At 42.9% G+C, this 23,346-nt stretch overlaps 1 protein-coding gene across 3 annotated transcripts in view; it reads right to left on the bottom strand.

The window, feature by feature from the left end:
- Positions 1-476: 476 nt before the first annotated feature.
- ATP2A3 (ATPase sarcoplasmic/endoplasmic reticulum Ca2+ transporting 3) overlaps positions 477-23,346 on the bottom strand; it is a 140,391-nt gene continuing 117,521 nt past the window's right edge. The window contains exons 16-22 of one of the 3 annotated variants that reach the window (XM_054008027.1): positions 22,391-22,593; positions 21,009-21,094; positions 19,807-19,940; positions 18,884-19,001; positions 18,277-18,394; positions 15,057-15,144; positions 477-6,626 (exon numbers count right to left, since the gene is read on the bottom strand). In XM_054008027.1, the coding sequence (XP_053864002.1) occupies positions 6,548-6,626; positions 15,057-15,144; positions 18,277-18,394; positions 18,884-19,001; positions 19,807-19,940; positions 21,009-21,094; positions 22,391-22,593 (826 nt within the window). In that variant the 3' untranslated portion in view covers positions 477-6,547. The remainder of the gene's footprint in view (positions 6,627-15,056; positions 15,145-18,276; positions 18,395-18,883; positions 19,002-19,806; positions 19,941-21,008; positions 21,095-22,390; positions 22,594-23,346) is intronic. The other 2 variants (XM_054008028.1, XM_054008029.1) reach the window with 2 other exon arrangements.

Here is a 23,346-nt window from a genome sequence, read left to right as displayed (position 1 = left end):
AAGTTGAATTTGCACTCTCTAAAACTTCTCCACAACCATCCATAGCCACATTTCTAATTCCCAGTTTCAACCAGAATTGGAAGCAGATGTACTACCTGCAGCCAGGGATTGCAGTCATGTTATATTTCTATCTTGGCTGCTACCAGAATCCACAGGAAATTGTGATCTAGTGACATTAAGACCCCTTATTTTCTTTTATAACCCCTCAATTATATAAACAGTATGCAGTGAAATCAATGATTCAACAGACTTTGGATCAACCACCTCCTTTGGGACATGCTGTTAATATGCTCCACCAAAAATCCTCAAGTTAAGAATCTGAACAAATTTTAAGGAACTGTTACTATTTAGAAATAAACCCTGGTTGGCCTAAAAAGTTGAGTCCACATGCCAAGATCTTTTATGCCCCAGATTAAGGGCTAAATAATGGCCACAAAATGAATAATGAATAGGAAAGAAAAGCAGAATCGGAGTCATCCAGTAAAATTGCTTTTATTTCTGTAATTTCGTAAGTATAAAACAAATCAGCTCAATATTGTGCGAACAGAGTGGATCATACATATGTGACTACAATGACCCTTCTTAAGTCTTCACGCTACACCTGGCTATTTACATCAGACAAAGTACACCATTTAGGAATCAGTAATTTAGTGGAAAAATATCTCTCATAATAAAATAGGAAACCTTGTTTGTTTCAATTCTACCCCCACACAACTCTTTTAAAAAGATGTAACAATTTATCTTTCACTAGGAAGTGCAAACTCAACAAGGTTTCTAGATTCGGCTGCTCAGGCATCGTAGCAAAATTGCTACGTTCAGAGATTCAAGCCATGACACTAATGACACCTGTAAACAAGTCAGTGTTTTCTCTCTTCATGGTCTCGAGTACAGACAAAACACAGCACAGACTCCACATAGCATGGGCATGAGTCTGCTATACAGATATCCCTAAGGTAGGGTACACCTACCTGTCTAGGCTCTTGTATATACAGAGCACAGAGATCTATTCTAGACTCATTTAGTTTTCCATTCTTGCATTACCAAAAGCTGAATGGCACCAAAAGGAGAGGATGCAAGGGACACTTGTATCTCCCCCATATCTGTCTTTTCACTAATTTTGTTCCTGCATACCCTATACCCAGGATCATCCCAATCTATGCCCAGCAGAAACCATTGTTACCGGCCTCATGGGGTCTAGAGGTCTTTATTTTGGCAGCATAAAACCACCTCCACTGCTCTTCTCTTGCTAAGCTGAATGAACAGGCTGACACGCAATTCAAGGTAGCACTGGAGGGTTGGTAGAATAATCAAAAGCTGGTGAAAGAAAGTGGCAGTGAAAATCTGAGTATTAAAAATACCTTGGGAATCAGTGGGTAGGGGATTGCTGAGACAGGTAGATTGATGGTAGGAGGGGATAAGTGAAGATAAAACCTTTGAAAACATCTAGATTGTTATAAAAATACACATCACAGCATAGAGAAAACACAGGTTGCATGTATTCAACTCTTTAGAGAAGCATTATGCAGGTCTGAAGTGTTTTTCATCCATGCCAGGAACATGCTCAACCTAGAAAATGAAGGGGGGGTGGGAGAAAAAAGGGAGGAGACTCCTAAGGATGATGGATAAATTGCCAAATGGTCCATAAAGATATTAAATCCCAGTGCAGACCCTTTGTATGCATTGTAAGGCCTTTCAATCAATGCTCAGCTTCTTTTCTTTAATCAGGACCATGGCCAGTGCCCAAGGCAACCCACTTGGAGAATACTTCTTAAAAGGTTTCCCCATTGGATATTTGTTTGGTGGGTCTTACCTAGTCTGTGTCTACAGTGGTTCAGAATGTGAAGTATTAATAGTGGGATGGGACGATCCTGTGATTTTCTGCAGCTCTTCCACCCATTAATTTTTCAGTCAGGAATCTCATGCAGTATTCTTCTATTTAAGACCGTGGCTATTCCACGATACGAAAAACAAATATAGGCCTTAATCTTGCAAACATTTGTCTGTTAAAATTTAATGGGATGGACCCATCAGTCTGACCCAAAGCTCATTGAAGTCAGTGAAACAACACCCATTGACTACCATGGTGGTTAGATTGAGCTCCGTAACCGGAGTGTTGGCAGGACCAGGGCTTTAAGTTCTAAGCAGCATAGTAAATGTGAAGTGTACAACAGGAACTGAAACTTGTCACCTCAGGATCCTTCTGTTGATCTGGCTTTTCACACCCCACCCATCTACTGTACTGTGCACCTAGATAGGATGGGGCTTCCCAAAAGCTCTATTTACAAACCCTTTTCTCCAGCCCCACATTTGTTGCATGAATTAAGGGTCCCTTTAAAGTTACCCACCAATTCTTCCCATAAAGGCCAAACCTCCAATTTCTAACTATTAGGACACCTTATGGTACCACCCTGGTCTTGGATTGGCCAAGTGTTAGAAACGTAAATAAGACAATATCATCATGACAGTGCCAGATTCTTGTGAAAGGCACCATGCCAATCAAACAGACAATGTATGGAATCAGAATCAAGAACTTTGGCCATATTTTGGCCAATAGAGGAATTAAGGGAGAAAATAAATTTCAGATGTGATACTAGTAATCTCTCCCCGCCCGCCCACCCACCCCCCCCACACACCCTGCTGTTTCAAGCAACAGCTGTCTTTTCACATACATAATGCACCCTTCCCAGATGATGGATGTTCCATGGGAGAGTTCTTGGTAGGAGAGAATTTATCCAGTCATCGGCCACAAGGATATTCAAGTCCTCAAACAGCATAATGTGGACTTCATAGCCATTGCCCAATGCTCACACTTGGTGCTCTTCCAAGAGAGGAGAGCCTCTTCCTTGCCTTCCATGTTTATTTTACAGGTGTGATCCAACATGTTGAATGGCCCCTGAGAAATTAATTTAAAGTGCTCATGGACAACCACACAGGCTACTTTTCTGGTGCTCAGGCTGTGATGCATGATGAATAATTTGCTCCTTTTGTTTAGGAGGATCTATTGTAATGGCCCAGGCTGGCTCGAAGTATCGTTGGAAAGAGACTAAACTATTATAAAGAATCTGAATACACCAGAAGGCAATGATTGTGATTCCTAGATCCTGGTTTTCAACAGAAGTGAGACTAGGCAGCTTTTCCTCACAGGCCTCCTTTTGCAACATGCAATCAGGAAAAAAAAAAAAAAAATAAAAAATAAAAAAAAAGCCACTCCAGTGCACATCTCCATTCTATTGCACACAATCAAATGTTTCAGTAAGATGCAATTCAGACCCGATCCAAACCATATTGAAATCAATGGGATTAGGTCTTTAACCACCTTCAAGTTCGCAGAAGAACCACTACAGCATGTTAAAGCAATCAGCACACTGCTGGTGACATACAAATAATAAACAACTTCTATGCGATTTATCCTGACCCTTCACCAAAGCGTAAAGGAAAAATAATTTTGATCTAAGGACATTTTTCTATTTCATTAAAATATTTGAACTATAACCCTCCACAACCCCAAAATGTCTATCGGGAAACCAGTCTTAAAGCAGCCAGCCATGTGACAAGCAACAAAAGAAAAAATGAGACACGGTTCTTCAATGAGGGATCATACTAGAAAATGGGGATACTTTAAAATAGGTCACCCTTAGTAGAGTGAATACCTGTTGAAGGTGTCCTTAGTGCAGGTTCCACTGATTTGACCCAGAAGCTTACAGTGAGAAAAGGGCAAACAGAATTTTAAGACAAAACCTGCTGCTACTGGGAAGAGTAAGCCTTTGGCATGGAACATGGCTGAGAGTTGTTGCACTCCATCTGCTGAATTTCATATCCTGTAATTTCACAATTTCAATCCAACATCAGGCACAGTGAACCACCATAGTGCATTTTAGCTGTGTTGAGCGTAAATTAAAACCAATCCAATAAAACCTAATATTTCCCCTGCCTCTTCCTCACAATGTGCAATCACAATGCCTTAAAATAATTGTCCCCACCTTCTTGGCATCAGATGAGGCAAAGCAAAATGACCAAAAGGAATTTAATAGAGGACTTAAAAGTTACTGACGTCATATCTTTGCCTGTCTCGTGCTTGCCCAAGACACACGTTTTGTAAATATTTTAAACCCTCTTTGTTACAGATTTTAAAATAATATCCAAAGCTTTAGAAAATACACACATTTGGGTACCAAAAAAGTCACAAGTCAGATCTTCAGCTGGTGTAAATCAATGTAATTCCAGTAGAGCAACAGAGATTCACAAGAGCTGCAGATCTGGCCGGGACTCCCCATAATCCAATATGGATCTCTGGTGGATATGAACATTTACCAGCAGGGATAACTTACAGACCAAGTACTCTGCAGCTCTGGTTGCACTACATTCCATGGACACCCCCCCCCACCACCACCAATAGGGTGGGCAGGATGTTGAGGATCAATCTCAACCCTGGAATAAGCAGAAACAGTTCTCCTAAAGGCAATGGAGTTGCTCTGGTTACATGAGGGCTGAATGTGGCCCTTAAATATTTGATTAAATTCCCACCAGTTATTTCCCAGGCTGTTCAGAAAGCCATGGAGTGGTGGGGATCTTTGTAATAAAACACGGTGGAATTCACCTCTGTACAGAAGCATGGATGGCCCACACACCACTTAAGTCCCACTTAAACCCTCTTTAGAGGGCTTAAGAGGTGTATGGATCATCTACTGACCCTCTGCTCAAGGGTAAGTTCCACCCACATTGAAAATGGTCTCTAAAAAGGAATCAGTCAGCCTGTGTAATCAGCTCAATTAAATCAGCTCTATAAACTGAAACATACAAAACATGTTGGACAAAGAAAAATTCTCAAAGAAAGCAAATAGTGATTTTTCGGTGAACGATTTTCCTGTAATCACACAGTATCTATAAAGATGTTTGTTTGTTTTTTTAAAAGCTCCATATTAAAATTCCTTGAGTACATTCTATATTAAATACAGTAACAACATTTCATGCAAGGTTTTCTGTACAATTAAATCAGCTCAGTAGTATAACAAGTCTGTACATTCCCATTGGTCTGGGGGCGCGACCCATCTTTTTCAATGCTGGTGATGGAGAGAAAGGAAAGGATGGTGTTTGGCACGTACTGTACCTACGGTAGCCAGCTGGTCAGAGTTCAGCCAGCTGGCCTGCACGGAAGAGAAAGAAAAAGCACTGGGGGTTTTAAGACACTTAAATAAAATAGAAACTGATCCAGATAGGAATGGAGCAAAATAATAGCAAAGCAAAGCAATAACCGACTCCGGTGCTCCGGCATACACCCGGGTGAAGTTTAGAAGGAAGAAAAACTGTAGGCATCTTTTTCCCTTCATCAAGAACTTTGGATCCTACCACATCTACTGCCCATTCCTGGTCAAATGGTCTACGTGAGTTTCAAAAATAAGATTATATAGGTGGTAGAATAAAAGTCTTAACGTCATTTTTGGGAGACAACCTTTGCTCCCATGTGATCACCTCTCCCTTTTTCATCATCATATTGGGAGCATAGATTGTCTCCCAAAACTGACATTAACTAATGGACAACTGCCTTTTAAGTCTTTTATTCTACTTTCTATGTAGTCATATTTTAAAAACTAGGTAATCTAGATTTACCTAGTCAGAAAATTTGACCAGGAATGAGCACTAGATGTGATGGGATCCAGAGTTCTCCATTTCCATGTTTTGTTTTAAGCTGTTTAGGTGGAGATGCTTAGCACAGGAAGGGAGCTAACAAGGTGTTATACAGAAGAGAAAAGGACAAGAGGACTGGGTCATGCTTTGGTGTCAGATGAGCCTGAGAAGGTGCAAGATTTTCACAAGAGGAAAATAGAATAGAGAATAATATGATAAATAGAGGAAGTTTCAACTTCCACCACAAAAATCTTTGCAAGTAAATACATGTCCACAATTTCTACAACACTGGTAATTATACCAGGATACAGGTACACTGAAACCACCAAAGCTGGACATCTAGGCAATGTGGCTACCAGAGCACTAGCATTGCCACCTAGGTATTATACTTTAGTGGATATCACTCTACTAAATTGGAAGTCAATTGGAATACACCTGTTGCATCCCATGCACCTTTCTTTGCTTACCTCTCCTGCCCACACACACACAGATAAGCTTTTCCTTGGTACTGAGATGCTGTCTGTTGTGCCACATCGCAGCTCTGGAATGCACCTCTGTCATCATTGCTCATGCACAGATACTGTGCACCACTGTGAAAGCATGACCTCCCACCTACCACATTTTTACAAAACAAAAGATGCCTTACTGAGCTCACACATTGGGGCTATTTTTTTAAGGGGTCTCAAACTTTTCAGGAGCGGACCCCCAAGGAGCTGTGTTACAATGACTCAGTTACATATAGTTTCATCCCCAAAACTATAATTTAGCTGTCCAGTAATTGCACCATTACATACAGGGAAAAAAAGCTACGAAACAAAAACAAAATCAGTATTTTTCTTTTCGACGATTCACCCGCATTAGTCTGATAGTCGGACACATGCATGTCCTGCTGGCTTCTAGTGATGGTCAAACATGCAAGACTTCAGTCCGAGTTACAGCTTAGGGTTTCTTTATTTAGAAAGTGAGTTTCCTTTATGTCATTCATTTCTTGCCCTTGTCTCCTGCAAAACAAAGGAAATTGGCTATGGTTAAAAAGCAAGCCAAGCACCTATTATGTTATCAAGACAGACATTTCACTGAGTCGTACAGCTGGGTAGGACCCTGTATAACCTGATGGCTTATGAAAAGGCCAATCTAGGGTGTGTCTATGCACATCTATCCAATCCAGTGAGTATGGAGTAGTAGAATCTGCTGCTTTTGCTCTTAATGCTTGACTTCACTTTTGAAATGGCTACCTCACAATACATCATGGGGGGATACACGAACCCCAGTACAACCAACATGGAACAGTATTACTACATGGGAATTCTACAGCACTTTTCAACTGAGCATTCCCAAGCACTTTATAAACACGAAAGAATTTAGCCTTATAACATCACTGTGAGGTAGGTACTAACTTAATTTTACCAATTGGGAAACTGAGGCACAGAGCTTAAATGACTTGTCCCGGGTCTCTCAGTAGGTCATGGCCAAGCAGGAAATAGAACACAGGTTTCCTGACTCTGAGTCCTGTGCTTGAGCCACAAGACCAGCCTTTTCCTCCAATTTCTTCACCCTGTTAATGGCAGAACCAGATGCTTGCTGGGATGCATTAGGTGATTTATGGCTTAAAGGAAAGCTAGAGTATTTAGAAACAGTGCCTTAGAGAGCTAAAATTATTTTTAAATGGGAACGGGTGTCCAAATCCCCATGGCAGCTTTGAAAAAAATCTCATCTTAACTATGTAGGTCCAGATTCTGCCACATTTTGAGCCCACAAGCAGTCATAGTGACTTCTAGAAGCAAGGTACTATAAAACACAAGGGAGGATGGCAGAATCTAGCCTATAGGCAATAAGAATGTGCACTGAAAAAAGTTAATTACAAATACTTGATGGTATTTCAGTTTCTTTCTTCACTGAGTGGGACTGCTGCATCTCTCTTAGGTGGCTGTTGTTTTAATGTTCCTGAGTCACAAGGACCCCATTTGATGACACAAAGCAGCAGGGCCAGCTCCAGGCACCAGTGAAGGAAGCAGGTGCTAATAGAAAGGGGCGGCACGTCCGGGTCTTCGGTGGCAATTCGGCGGCGGGTCCGTCAGTCCCTCTCGGAGGGAAGGACCCACCGCTGAACTGCCACAGAAGAATGAAGCAGCATGGTAGAGCTGCCGCCGATTGCGGCTTTATTTTTTTTTTTCCCCCGCTTCGGGCAGCAAAACAGCTGGAGCCGGCCCTGCAAAGCAGTATGGAATGATAGAGATCCAGCTTCACCTCTGGAAAATCAAGTTACTGTAAGGTAAGTTCTATTTTGAAGAGAACTTTTATTTTGCAAAATGTTTATGTTTACTGATGAGAAAGCCATCTCTTTCAGGCCCACTTTAGACTGAATTGTTAAGATGGCAGTTTCTCATTAGGCTAATTATTCATATTATATTTTAGACATTTTTAACTTGTTCACTTTTCTTTGCATTAGCTGGATTTTCGAGAACCTATGGGAGGGAGGTGCCCAAATCCCACTGGGACGCAACCGGAGTTGGGCACTTAACTCCTTGGAAATTTCCAGCCATAATGTCTGGAATACCTAAATTACACTATCGTTTGCCGTCATTTCCAGTTCCCCTGGAAATTAAATACAAGTACACCCACCTCCTCAGTTTACACAGCACATTTTCACCAGTGTGCAAAGGGAATTTTCATCCACTGCACAGCCATACACATCAAACTCTCAGGCTAAATGAGCAATGCCTCCTAGAGTGATATGGAAAGTGCACAGACAGCAGTCTGTGTATTTATATTGCATTCATAACTGTATCATCTGAGCACCCAAATGGTGCTTAGCAGTACAAATGGGTAAAAAAAAACAAAAAAACAGAGTTTTAAGGATCTTTGTAAAGTTCAGAGCCGACACGTCAGAGTTTGGTAACAAGTGTCAGTTTAAAAAAAAAAAAAAAAAAAAAAGATAGTGTAACATTTTCAAAAGAACCCTAGTTACTTAGGAGTCCAAGTCCTAGGATTTAGGCTCTTAAACTCTTTAGATGCTTTTGAAAAGTTTATCTAGAAGCTTTTAATAGAATCACCGTAGATGTGAAGGGCTGTCATACTCTGCACTAAGCCTGGCATTTTCAAAGGAGCCCAAAGGAGTCAGGTGCCAAACTCCCCCGAATTTTAATGGGACTTGGGCATCTAACTGCATTATGCTGCTTTGAAAATCTCAGCCTAACATTTCTGAACATCAGTCAAAGAACGACAGCAGAAACAGCCAGTTGAGAGGCAGAGCCACTTCACCAGCTCCAAATTCATTCCTGCCTCACAATGCAGAAGCCTTTGATGTAGTCACTGCTTTGAACGCTTGTAAATTTTGGCCAAAGGATGTGTACTGGGCTCACACAAGATCATGGACACCTGCCTTTTCGGTGTGTTTTATTACCACTCTCCTAGCGACAGAAGGCACTGGAGGAATTCAGATGTTTGGACACAGCACTCTCCCCCCCAACCTATATGGCAGCAAACAAAAAGCAATATAATCTGTGCCTCTGGAAATAAATGCCAAATACTGCTGGCACCCTTGCTGGCAGCGTTAGCTGAGACAGAGAGCCTGAAAAGGGATGGAAACTGAAATAACCTCTTGTGCCTTGAGATGCTCCCTCTGGAACGGCTGAGGCACATTCTTGAGGAAGTTTGTGCTGCCTCTGTTCTTTGGCTAAATACAGGACTTCAGTTTCTAAGGGTCTCAGTCTACTGTAGCCCCTTTCATGAGCACCGACTCCCTGAAATGGAGCCACCCCAGACCTGTGTATCTGATTATATGAAGCAGGGGTAGTGAACAGGCAAACTGCGGGCCAAATCTGGACCGCCAGATGCTACTGAACGGACCCCAATATCTTTTTTATTGATTTACTATTATCATTGTTGTTGTTATTTTCCTCTGGAGTCTGGACCTTGACTATACCTTGACCAAGAAATTCGGACTTGACAAAAATATAATTGACCACCCCTGAAAAGTTCTTTTCTTCCTGCATTCCCCAAAGAGGGCCTTCAAAAAGCCAGCAGGGCATTAAGGTGGATGTTGACATATTCCAAAGGAGCAGAAATACTCTCCTGAGTAACACCTCTCAGCTCAAACAACCTGACTTATATCTGGAAACATTCTTTTCCTTTCCACATGACAGTTTGGCTAAGGTAACAAGAGAGAAATTAACGTACAAGGACCCTCAATAGACTTGGAAACGTAACACCATCTTCCCTGCTGCTCTCAGACTCCATTAGAGACAATAACTGTTTAGTCCACATTGTTAATGCATCGCTATGGAGATTCACATGTGCTTTTGAATGCCTTTTATGGTCGGTTATTGTCTCAACGTGAAGGTATTTTTGTGAGATATGGGGGGGGATGGAGGGGAGAGAAGGTGTTTCCTAAACGTTGTGACTTATTTACGATCAGTAGAATTTATATCCCCACTATTTAGCAAAACCTTCTCTTTATGTTGGGTTTAAGGACCTGTAGCCCCAATGCTGATCTGCCACAGATGTAATTTCATTGACAGAGTTATTCCTGATTTACAGCTGTGTAAGCAAGATCTGAATCAGGCCCTACATATGTCCATTATCTCCACACCCATTTGTCATAGCACTAGAACAGTCAGAGGGTTTTAAAGTGTGGAGGTGAAGTAGAATTGACCTCATGTGCAGATAATGGGGCAAATTATTCTCAGGGGCTGAGCTGCTAACATAAATATGCAACCTTTAGTTAAAATCAACTGTTGCAGCACAGGACTAGAGGATAGCAAGAGCACCTACACAAAGGCTCTAGAGCTGTTCTTGGGAATTGCACACCGGTTAGGGCTTACACTTCACTCCAAAGTGAAATTCGTTGAAACTATAATTAAAGAGAATTATTAAAAAAAAACTAAATAAAGGTGATATAAGGATAAACCAGCCCAGTTCTTGTAAAGGGAAATCATGCCTCTCCAATCTACTAGAACTATTTGAGAGTGTCAACAGATTAGGGGAATAAAGGAGAGATGATTGACAACATATTTGGCGTTTCCAAAAGCCTCATTGACATGGGGAATAAAATTCAGTCATGGGTTCTAAATTGACCCAAAAGACAGAACAAGAAGGTGGGGAACTGGCCGATTTTCAACAAGGCAAAAAGGTCATCAGTGCGGTGGCCCAAAGTTCCATTCTAGGAGTAGTGTCCAATATAGCGGTTAATGATCTGGAAGAGGCATTGAACACAACAAGGTGACAACATTTCAGATAAGAAAAGAATATTTAAAGATAGTCAAGAGAAAGATGTGAGAAACAAGACTGAGTTTGATACGTTTATGGAGGGAATGGTCTGATGACACATCCTACAATGACATGTAGCCAATCTGCAACTGCTAGCAGCAAATATCTCCTATGGCCAGTGATGGGACACTAGATGGGGAGGGCTCTGAGTTACTACAGAGATTTCTTTCCCAGGTTTCTGGCTCGGGGGGTTATGTCCACATGCTCAGGGTCTAACGGATTGCCATATTTGGGGTCGGGAGGGAATTTTCCCCCGGCTCAGAATGGCAGAGACCCTGAGGGTTTTTTGCCTTCCTCTGCAAGGGCCACGGATCACTTGCAGGTTTAAACTACTGTAAATGGTGGATTCTCTGTCACTTGAAATCTTTAAAGCATGATTTGAGGACTTCAGTAACTCAGCCAGAGGTTAGGGGCCTATTTCAGGAGTGGCTGGGTGAGGTTCTGTGCCCTGCAATGTGCAGGAGGTCAGACTAGATCAGTGGCTCCAAACTACTGTACCCCTTTTAGGAGTCTGATTTGTCTTGTGTACCCCCAAGTTTCACCTCACTAAAAAACTATTTGCTTCCAAAATCAGACATAAAAATACAAACGTGTCACAGCATACTTGTGACGCATGGCTAGAAAGGGTTAAACTCCTGCAAAATAAATAACCCTCAAAAGCCATGTGGAGAGATAGTGTTTTTGTGTATTTACATATGTATGAATAGGGTCAATGATGTAACCAACAGTCCCTGTCTATGCTGTATTCTGATAATTCAGAGGTCAAAAGAACATCCTATCATTTAAATGAATTGTAAACACGGGATATCTCAGTATACATCTCTCTTTGAAATGTACTGTGAATGGTGGAGGAACAAGCAAATGGTCTTATGTTAATTCATATAGCTAAGTACCGGTGATAGACCTCCTTCAAAGTCATCCTAATTATCTTTTATTCTCTGAGGAACTCCAACTTGTCAAAAGACATGAAATTGTATAAAAGATTGTTGGGTCCTGATTGTATCATCTCAGATCTGCTTCGGCTTCATCAGGGGAAGTTTGAGTTGCAAGACTGAGGTCCCAGTTATGCTGGTATGCCCTGAATATGAGATTTGAACTATAACCCATGAACTATTTCTGAAAGAACTCTTTGCAGCTACAAAGCTCACCATCTCTGCTATGAATCTGAACCTCAATGAATTGAACTCATGTCTGTATGTATATTGATCTTTTAACCATACTCTCTCTTTCTCTCTCTCGTTTTTTAATACATTTTAGTTTAATTAATAAGAATTGGCTGTAGCATGTATTTGGGTAAGATCTGAAACATTCACTAACCTGAGAGGTAATGTGTTCGATCCTTTGGGATTGGTAGAACCTTTTCTTTTATATGATGAAATAAGATTTACAGAAATTTTCATTATATTCGATGTGGGTACCTGGATGGAGGCCTGAGGCTGGATCACTTTAAGGGAACTGTGCTGTTTGGACTTCCGAGTAACCAGTAAGATAATAAAGAAGCTGTTTTATGCTGGCTTGGTAAATCTAAGTATTGGAATATCCACCAGTTTTATGAGGATTGTCTGCCCCATTCTTTGCAGTTCACCCTAATTGAGTGACCATAGTCTGCTCCCCACTAGGACTCCGGTCACAACACTATTACTGAAAAATTGCTTACTTTCTCATTTTACCATACAATTATAAAAAAAAATCAATTGGAATATAAATATTATACTTTCATTTCAGCGTATAAGTATATAGAGCAGTATAAGCAAGTCATTGTCTGTATGAAATTTTAGTTTAGATTCCACTAGTGCTTTTTATGTAGCCAATTATAAAACTAGGCAAGTATCTAAATGAGTTGATGTACCCCCTGGAAGACCTCTGTGTGCCCCCAGGGGTATGCGTACACCTGGTTGAGAACCACTGGATTAGATGATCATGATGGTCCAATCTGGCCTTAAAGTCTATGAGTCTAAACTAGGCAAGGAAATAGAGCTGGATGAAAGGGCAGCATGAAGGCAGATGGAATTTCGAGATGACAAATGAAAGGTAAAGAGCATTGGAAGGATTAATTTCAACTACTTCTCCAAACTTTAAATTAACTGAAATGACTCAGGAAAAAGATCTGGGCATTGTTTTGGGCAGCTCTGTGCAATATAAATCCAACAATGCACTCTTACTGGTCATACCAGGCTAAGTTCTGGTCACCCTACCTCAAATAAAATAGTTAGAACAGAAATATAGAAGGGGTCCAGAGATGGGTGATGAAAATTATTCTAGGCATGAAAAAACTGCCATGTGAAGAGAGACTGAAAAGATCAGGACTGCTTAGTTTAGAGGGGAGATGAGTAAGAGGAGACATGATAGAGATATATAAAATAATGAGGGTTAGAGAGACGACACGGTAAATTGGAATGTCCAAGCCGTCTCCCAGTCTGAGAATGAGGAGACATTCAATCAAACAGAAAGCCAACAAATGTAAAACTGATAAAAGAAAGCACTTTTTTCCACACAAAGCATATATCAGTGGAACTCATTGCCACAAGATACAATTAATCCATGAGTTTAGCAGGATTGGACTGGATATTTATGTGGATAATGAGAGGAGCCTCACTTACATTATATAGAGTGAAAAATATGAGTGGCATTTTCAAAAATTCTCAACTCTCATTGATCTTCCATGGGAACTGGGGGCCCAACTCTTAAGTGTTTTTGAAAATCCCACCTTATAAAAGAGATAAAAACCCTTAAGCTTGAAACCATACATTAACCACAACCTCACAGAAGTTAAAAAGCAGCTTCCCCTATCGGCCAATGATTCCATAATTGTCCACTCCTCCTGAAGCATCTGGTGCTGGTCACTATCAGAGAAAGGGTATTGGACTAGATCAGGGGTCGGCAACCTTTCAGAAGTGGGGTGCCGAGTCTTCATTTATTCACTCTAATTTAAGGTTTCGCGTGCCAGTCATACATTTTAACGTTTTTAGAAGGTCTCTTTCTATAAGTCTATAATATATAACTACACTATTGTTATATGTAAAGTAAATAAGGTTTTTAAAATGTTTAAGAAGCTTCCTTTAAAATTAAATTAAAATGCAGAGCCCCCTGGACCGGTGGCCAGGACCCAGGCAGCGTGAATGCCACTGAAAGTCAGCTCGTGTGCCGCCTTCGGCACACGTACCATAGGTTGCCTACCCCTGGACTAGATGGACCATTGCACCAATCTGGTCTGTCAGTTCCTACATTCTCAGAAGTGATTTTCTAGCTGTAAAGCATGAGGTTGAGCCTTTGGGACGACACTTTTTCAGCCTCCAGAGTTTGCATCAATGTATTTGTTCCAACCTGACACCTGCACTTCTGCCTCTAATGTTTTTTAGCAGAGAAAGCCACTCAAGAGACTTATTGACACTTGAAAAAGGGAAAATATGGTCAAATATTAAACAAGTAGTGAATGGAATCTCCCCTTTACGAGAGCATTATCAGAAGTAACAGCCTTATGGAGCAAAGTCCAGTAAAGTCCTTCCTTGTGCAGTTCTCTATGGCTGGAAGAGCCTCCTCCTTCCCATGCACTAAGCCTCCTTTGGCAAGCGAACACTTGCTAGCCACCACTCTACTCTGTAGAATTTCAGTTGTGCAGCACCCACAACTGAGGCCACTTGGACTAGAAAGCTCAGCTCTCATGGCACCAAAATAATGACCAGATTACGAGAAGAGCTCAACACCCAGTGCGTTGACGTCATCTGAAAATGTGGCCCTGGTTGCAGGTGCTGAGTCCTTCTGAAAATTCTGACCTTGAGGCCAGATCATGAGCGGATGTAAACTGATGTCAGTGGAGCTAAGCCATTGCATAACATCTGACCTTTCGGGGCTATGTAATATAATATTTTAGTTGTGAGAACATCTCTGATAATGTACCACCCCTCCTATGCAAACACACATGCTTTTCTTATTTAGAACACAGTGTAGGTCTGTGATTCACAAAGGAACTGGAGATGCTGTTTGATCTTGTTGTCCTACGGCTATTGAATAATAATCACAGACTAAACAATTGCAGGACATTTTCCAGAGTGGGGCCTGTGCTGTTCAGCGGTTCCACCAAGATGCTGTACAACCAGGTCACCACAGCACATGAGAGAGTCTGGCACAGGTGCAGGAACATGATGGACAAGGACAATACACACAACAGAGCCAACCCTGTTTGATCTGGACTCCTGCAGGTTTTCAGCTGGTGCTCCCCACTCCACGTGTGTCTGACTGTCCTGAGAATTCCTGGTGAAAAATGACAATGCTAGATTTAAAGATTGGTTTTTAAAATGTTTTCAGAGGAATTAGGTGGAGTAAATACAGGAGTTTGGGGTTTTTCAATGTGACAATTGAAGCACAGGCTGGTATGATTTTGTTCTCTTGCTGCAATTAAATAGTGGCAAGAGATTGTGACGCAGTGTTCAGACAAAGGCCAGTCACAGAAATCAGCATTAGCATGATGCAGCTGCATGGCAAACAGTGCAGACAAACGGGTGGGTTGGAAGCATGGCGGATGGGACCCAGCAGCTAGAATCCTCAATAGCTGGTGCAATCACTTCTGGAAATTCTTGTTTGTATTACAGTGGCAGCCAAAGCCCCCTTGGGAGATGATGGTCATAGAAGGAGTCTGTGGGAGAGCCTGGGAAATGAACCTAGGTCTCCCAAGCCCTTAACCACAAGACTATCATTACACTTGGTTATTGGGAGTTGAGGGTAAGGTAGAGAGAAGCAAGAGTCTGACTAACTTTCTGAAAGACCTTACAGTTAAATCAATAGAGAGGCAACACCTGAAGAAGCCCATTAGGAGGACTGGATAGAGGTGTGAGAGGCTGTTGTAGAAGGACACACAACTAGGGTACACCAATGAAATTGTAACCCCATGATCCTCTCTGGCCAATACAGCAGTGCCAGAGGAGAGTCTCATTCCAGTCATCAGACTGCGCATCTTTGTGAACAAGAGAGGAAGAGGACTGTTGCAGCATTCTGCCCACAAAGGATCGGAAGCTTTTGCCTGGAACAAGGCCAAGTGCTGAACAGGAAACCATAGGGCCTGATCTTATCCAAAGCTAGTGCTGCATTATCTTTTGTAACAGCTCCAGATGGCTTCATAGTTATACCATATGTGATGACCTCCCAGAGACTACATGGTGATATCTAGAGAGAACTTTTGCTCTGAAAGCACAGGCCTTTAACACATTAGCTGAATCTCCTTAGCAGTGGCAGGTCTTACTAATGACGTATCCTTGAGCAAATCGGACATGCCGTTGGCATATACACCCTCTCCAGTGAATTACATCACCTTTCACCTTCTGACACAGTCCAGCTGGAGGAGGCAAGAAAGCAAGGGCACCTTTGAAAGTGCCAGCACATTTCAGGAAGCGAGGCAATGCAGGGATGCTCACGCTTTGGGTGGCAGAGTGCACCTAATCTTCATCTTCAGATTTGCCATTGCACCTACACAGGACTGGTGTCACTGTACAATGGCTGCACAACTGTCCAAGAGTCACAGAAAGATTGCTTGTTCAGTACTTGTGGCTCTTGGCAATCTTAAAGGGTGGTTCTGCCCTAAAAAGTGACTCTAAAAATAGCACAGTGCGGTTCCCTATTCAATATTTCCATATAAAAATATACACAGTTTGTAAGTCAAGAAGATTGGTTATGAAACAAAGCTCAGAGCTCAGGTGAGTTTGCAGGCTGAAGAGAGACAAGCTGGGGTCTGTCTGTCTTGTGGATCATCCCCAGTAATGGAAGAGTTCTGTGGGCCAAAGTAGGTCCTCAAGGACATCTGTGCAGCCCCACTGATCAGGTGTTAGTGTACAATATGAAAGCAATGGGGCTGCACAGGTGTTCTTGAAGAAGCCACGCAAACTATATGGTAGCAAAGCATTTGAAAAGATAGCTTTTCATAAGCACTATCTCAGGAGGCACATGCTTGTCCTCACCAGTGACCAAGCTGTCCCCTAATGATTACAATCCGAAGGAATCCCTCCTCAACAGGGCAGAAGAGACCTGTTTGCAGAAGTGAAAAGGAAGAAGTACTAAGAAAGGCATCCTGGACACATGCTGCCTGTAATGGAATGATTATTAATATGGTCAAAGCATCTACCCAAGATGAAGAAAAAAAACACAGTTAAAGTACTCTGCCAGGTCATCCACTACTCACCCGTGATAAGAGGAGCAACATTCCGGCAAGCTAAAAATGAGGAGGAGCAACAAAAGTAACCTGGGATTGGCCATCTAGGCTCCCTTCTTTTGCAAGGTGACAGCCAGAACCCCTTAAGCCTTCTTCCTGTCATGGGAATTCTGAAAAGAAGGATCGGCGGGACAGCTTCCCATCTTGATGTCTATGTTCTTTCTGGCAACATTGCTGGGTTGGGTAAACTCCCTTTAAAAAGCAGTCTCCATTCATCTACTACAATCCCAGTCACTTTAAATGTCAGACCCCAGATTCTGATTTAGTGCCAAGTTCTGGAGAATATGAGTTAACTAATGAAGGAACAAATACCAGAGGTCGGCTTAGGAGGATGGCAGGAAAGTAGTGGGGCAGAGTTTTGAAGGCCACTGGCTGAATTATTGAAAGACTACAGTGTTTGTCAAAAAAAAGAAAAGAAAGGGAAGATTTAACTTAGGATGTTGAGATTGCTCACTGCGATATTTCATTACAACAAGAAGAAAATATTAGCATATTAAATATCATTCACAGAGCTCTGTAAATATCCACTGTACTTTAGAGCACCGGGCTCAAACCCACTGCCATTGAAGACATTGGTAAACCTTCAATTGACGTAAATGGTGCAGGACTAGACCTATACAGTATTTCCTGTTTACAACATGAGGGCCATATTCGGAGAGGTGATGAGCATCTGCAACTCCCACGGAAGTCAATCAAAGTTCCAGGTGCTCAGCACCTTTTGGTCATACAGTAGAGAGAGCAAACAGGACAGAACCATCATTTGGAGGAGAAAGAGTCAAAAGAACAAGGCAAGAAGAATTCTTGGAAGAAATAGATTTTTAAAGAGGGCTGATCCAATTCCCACTGAAGTCAATGGAAACATTCAATGGGAGTTGAATCGGGGGGGGGGGGGCGCGGTTTGGATAGACAATGGAGGAGGCTGTTCCAATTTATTGTGGTCAAGTCCATAATGCACTACAAGATTTTAGTGTCAACCACTGTAAGTGATTAAGAAAAAAAATAGGGAAGGACAGATCCTTTGTAATACACCACACTGGGGGAAAAGTAAGTATGACTGCGTGCGCATGGACCAATTTTTACTTCAGCAGAGACGCTAATGGCACGTGCCTGAAAGCACAAAGCAGCACAAAGCAAGCGCCATGGTACAGAAATCAGTCAGCAGTTACTTTGCAGAGTGTGCTCACCCTCTAGGTGGTTGCGGGAAAGGTACTTGAGTCCTTCATCGAGCAGGATAACAGGCAGGGAAATTTTCAACACGACCACCCATTGCGGCCAGCTCAGGGGGGTTACCTGGAAGATCAGCTGGAAGGCAGGAAGAATTCAATATATTTATTAACAGGGAAGGGGGAAGAGAGACAAAAATCAGACCCATTTTTGTTCATATGGATGTGGACTGAGGTAAGAGATGTGCAAGGGACCAGGCCTTCTGGATCGGATCATATATGTGTAAAGAGAGGGACTTCATTAAGGCTTGAACAGATAAGGAACTTGGCAAGGGACTGTAAGTATCATTTACATTCACTTTACAGATGGAGAAAGTGAGGCACAAACAGGGGAAGTAATTGCTGAAGGTCGCACCGCAATTCCGTTGCCGACCTGAGACTAGAACCCAAGACTCCTAACTCCCAGTCCTGTATCCTTCTGAATCCCAAGGCTCGATCGTGGAAACCCTTTGGGCAGGGAAGTCCCACTGAAAATCAGCAAAGACTTGGGAAGTAAAACGTACAACGGAGTTTTTTTGTCAAAAGAACAGCCCTACGAACTGCGTGTTGTGCTAGCTGCATCACTTACAGGCATAGGCTTCACGTGGAGAATCACGAAGTGCAGCGCCATGGACATGACAATTGTTCCCAGCAGCCAGATGTTGAGCCATGGCGGCATCCTCAGCAGTGACTGGTTTTCAGACACACTGCAAGAGCGAGAGGGCAGAGGTTAGATCAAATGACCCATTAAATACCCCGTCCTCAAGTATAATTTGGATCAATCAATATATCCCTAAGCCCTCTTAATCAGTAGAAATATGTTGCTAGATCTCTGCATAAAAGCCTTCTTCAAGAAAAAGGATTACTTAAGCATTACCATACATTATTCTCCTTCCAAGCTTGTTAGGCTCTGGAAATAAATATTCTGAAGTGAATTTCATTCAATATATCACTATTCAGATGGAGAGACAAGGTGGGTGAGGTAATATCTTTTATTGGACCAACTATTGTTGGTGAGAGGGACAAGCTTTCAAGCTTATGCAGAGCTCTTCTTCGGGTCAGCCTGAGGAATAGCTGATGTCATGCTATTCCTTCAGTACCAGATTCCCAGACTCATTGGACAGGTACACATACAGCACCAAAATATTACTCATTGTGACAGCCAATACCAGAACCTCAAGCGTGAAGCCCTGATCCATCCGTGGGTCAGAGCAAAAATTGCAAAGGGAACTATTTGCTGGTTCTGGCTCCAGATTTTACCAGAAGAGTTAGTGAGAATTCAGCATTGGGAGATCCAAGCCTGACCCTTAGCCCGGAGTGGTTTTGAATCTGAACACCAAACCCAAAATGGATCTGGATCCAGATATTACTGGCTTGTTAATATGGCCAAAATGTCCACTAAGAGATCCAAATGTATTTACATTGACATCTCCAATGACAGTAACATGTTTGCTTGGTTCAAATGTTATTCAGGGCAGAATGCTTTATCAGATATTCCCATACGTACTGTACCTGTTGAGAGCATTGCACATCTCAATCGTCACTAGCACCGACAGAGCCATAGTGGTTGGGTAACGAGACTCGAAGATTTCACAGTCAATGCCTTCAAAGATGGGATTGTCCTCTGTGCATCTCATGAAGTTCCTCTGGCAGAAGAAAGAGTAACAGGCATGAAGCAGGCAGAAGTGGCAGATAACTGGGGTTCAGATCCCACCAGCAATCAGTGGTTCTATTAAATATTTCTTGGCTCGGGGGAATTGATAAGAGGATATGAAGCCATTCATCTTCAGGTTTGAATCCAGCCCATCTAGTAGGTCAACAGTAATCATAGGACAGCTTCTAGGTAGTCTATGTGAACTTGATTCATTAGTTGTTTCAGTTTATTTCCAAGTGAACAAGTGTCTCCGTTAAAAAAAATAAATCTACCCCTGCAACTGGCATTAATCATACCTGAAGTCAGGAAACATGGCTTCTATTCCTTGCTCTACACCAGTTATCACACACTTGGCAAGGCCATTTCCCTCCTAGTGCCTCTGCTTTCCCTCCCACTCTTTGCATGTCTTTCTATACAGAATGAAAGATCCTTAGGGCAAGGAATGACTCTTCCTGTTTGTACTGCACCTAGCACAATGAGGCCCTAACCTTGGTTGGATCTCTTAGGAGTTATTGCAATGCAAACAACAATAATCAGTCTCCAGGGTAGCCAATCTGGCACTAGATGCACTAGAAACATACCAAATAATAAGAGATTTGCTTATTTAAGGGGCATAAAACTGATGCCTTAAAGCAGCGATGGGGAAGTTTTGCTTTCTCTCCACCTGATCAGAGTGGCAGCGATCAAGTGGAATAACTGCAATTCCTGCTGCACTCCCTACGAATGTCTCTCTGACTCCTCACAGTGACATGGGTGGAGTGCACACCTACAGGCCATCAGGTCTGGGGATACATGAGGGATGTTTCTTTAGGTAAAGTCACCACTGTGCTGACCAGCTGATGGGAGATGGGATCTCACCCGGGAGGGAGCTTTTGCAGTTGTTTCAGCTGACACATTTTCTTTTAATGACTTGGGAACTTTTCGAAATTTAATTTTTAAAAGAGGAGGACAGGCAGGAAAACAAATCCTCTGGTGATCCTGCTGGGGAGCCTAGATATTAGGGTTTGCAGTGGTGTTCGAATGAAACAGTCTTCCCTTCCCCCTCCCTGCCACAACTTACCAACTGGTAGAAGGTAACTTGCGGCCCTTCAGCATCGTACAAGAACCACCAGGTAGCTGCCCCCACCGTTGCCAATCCAACGTACACTGCAACCAAAGAGAGAGCAGGTTGTGTAGCCCTGTAAGCACTGGATTCATTGCTTGGTTCTTGCTAGCTGTTATTCGTTAGCATAGGGACCTCCGGCCCTGAGGGTTACACTGCCTTGTGCTCGACGGTGAACCTGTAGATTCCACCCTGTGCTATGGCTCTCGCTGCTCATTCGGGTAGAGGAAGAACAGCAAATTGGGAAAAGAGACCTGAACTGTTCTGACCCACACAGGGGGACTCCTCATTTTCCATCCCAGATCGTTAGGAGCCTGGAGCAATAATTCTGAAAACACTTGCACCTGAGCCTGTCTCCCTCCTCTCTTCCACCTTGCATTGCCACAGCTTCACTTCACACCCTGCTAAGGTCTCTCCCTCTGCCCTTTCTTAAACAAGATCCCTTCTACCCAGGCTGTGTAGGTACATCACTGTAGTACCAGAGCACCTCACGGTCATTAAGAGGCAGAGAAGCGATAGCCTCATTTTACAGATGGGGAACTGTGGCACAGGGTAGAATAAGTGACTTGTCCAAGGTCACACAGGAGTTCTGTAGCTGAGCCAGGAATTGAACCCAGGTATCTTGAATCCCAATCCTGCACCTTATCCACTAGATCAACATTCCTATTTGCTTCCTTTGTCCTGACATTCACTACAAAAATCCACCCCACCCCAGGAGGTGGGGACCCTCCTGCTCCCTGCCCATCCCCTTCTGCACTCTGGCCTTCTGTCTGATCCCAAAGCTGCTATGGGCTCTCTGTCACAATGCCTTCTCATGCTGCTACCTGTGCCGGAGAGAACCGTAGGTAATGGGTGGGTGGGGACTGGGGTAGCTCAAACTAGGAGCCTGGCCAGAAGAAAAAGATGGCTCCTAGCAAAGGCAGTCAAGTGCATACACTGCAAGAATCCCAAACTGGCCCTCTCACCGGATCAGAAAGTTCCCTTGCTCCCACCACAGCAACCCCAGGACTATTGAAGGTGAAATATCTCTCAGCTATTGCCTGATGTCTGACTGAGCTGATTAAACTCTTCCAATGCACTGGATCTTAGAGGAGATGGATTCCTGAGGGGTTGCCTTCTTTTGGTTTATGAAAGTCCTGGTCTGTTATGAGGAATATATTTTCCCTGGATATTGCACATCTCTACATCTCTCTGCACTGTGAATAAGCGTCTCCTCATTACCAGAGATCACAATGGACCCACCCCTCCTGACACACGCTAGTCAGCAATTGTTTTAAGCCAGGGTAATACACGGCACTTTGTCCATTCATGGCACTACATCTCTAGCCAGGGCCTCTCACCTCCAATGGCAAGGTAGCGGAAGAAAAGCCAGCCACTGATGAGGGGCTCTCTTGGGTTGCGGGGAAGTTTGTCCATGATGTCTAGGTCAGGGGGGTTGAATCCAAGAGCAGTGGCGGGTAGCCCGTCTGTCACTAGGTTCACCCAGAGCAGCTGGACTGGGATCAGAGCTTCAGGCAAGCCCAGGATTGCAGTCAGGAAAATACTTCAGGTGAAAAAGACACAACCTCGCTAGGTTAGATACACGCCAGGGAGAGAGAGGATTGCACTTGTAAAACTGGAGTTTGATCCAAAACCCTGGGTCCAAATGCCCTCTAAACATTTGTGCTGTTCAAAATCCACATATGGATTTGGATTTTGCATTTCACCCCCATAGCCCCGGATTCAAACACCTCCAAACTTTAGGGAATTTGAAACTCAGATCTGAATGTTGCAGTTTCAACCCATCTCACCACTGGGGGCCAGACTCGTAAATTTGCATAAGGAGCCCATCACATGGCATCTCAACTGTTCAATGTGCTTTTTGTCACCAGCACAGATGTCCCTGCTGAATTTCTGACATAAGGGGTTCCAAAGATAACTGCAAGCAATCAGTACATGGCCAGGATTGCTGCAGAACACACTGATTTGTTCTGAAAGCCTTTGTCAGGAAATTGGTCACAGTGAAAGAAGCTGTGAGCATTGTAATGGAGTCTCTCATTCACCCCGTCAGACACAAATACCCTCACAGGAATCTATCAGCACCACACTGGGGTTGTGTACTTATAGCAAGCTGCAGTACTTGTCACTTAAGGATCAGCATATTTGTCACACCATGGCATTTGATCATACTGCAGTGTTTCATGGTGCTTCCTTTATTGTGCTCAAAATTGGAAATGGTGTAAAATAGCCAGAGGTTCCCACACCACATCAAGGGAAAGGCTGGCTTTAGTAGCAGCCGCTGAATGCGTAGAAATAT

The sequence above is a fragment of the Malaclemys terrapin genome, chromosome 18, assembly GCF_027887155.1.
Source record: "Malaclemys terrapin pileata isolate rMalTer1 chromosome 18, rMalTer1.hap1, whole genome shotgun sequence".
Classification (NCBI taxonomy): Eukaryota; Metazoa; Chordata; order Testudines; family Emydidae; genus Malaclemys; species Malaclemys terrapin.
This window is presented reverse-complemented; position numbering and strand designations above follow the sequence as displayed.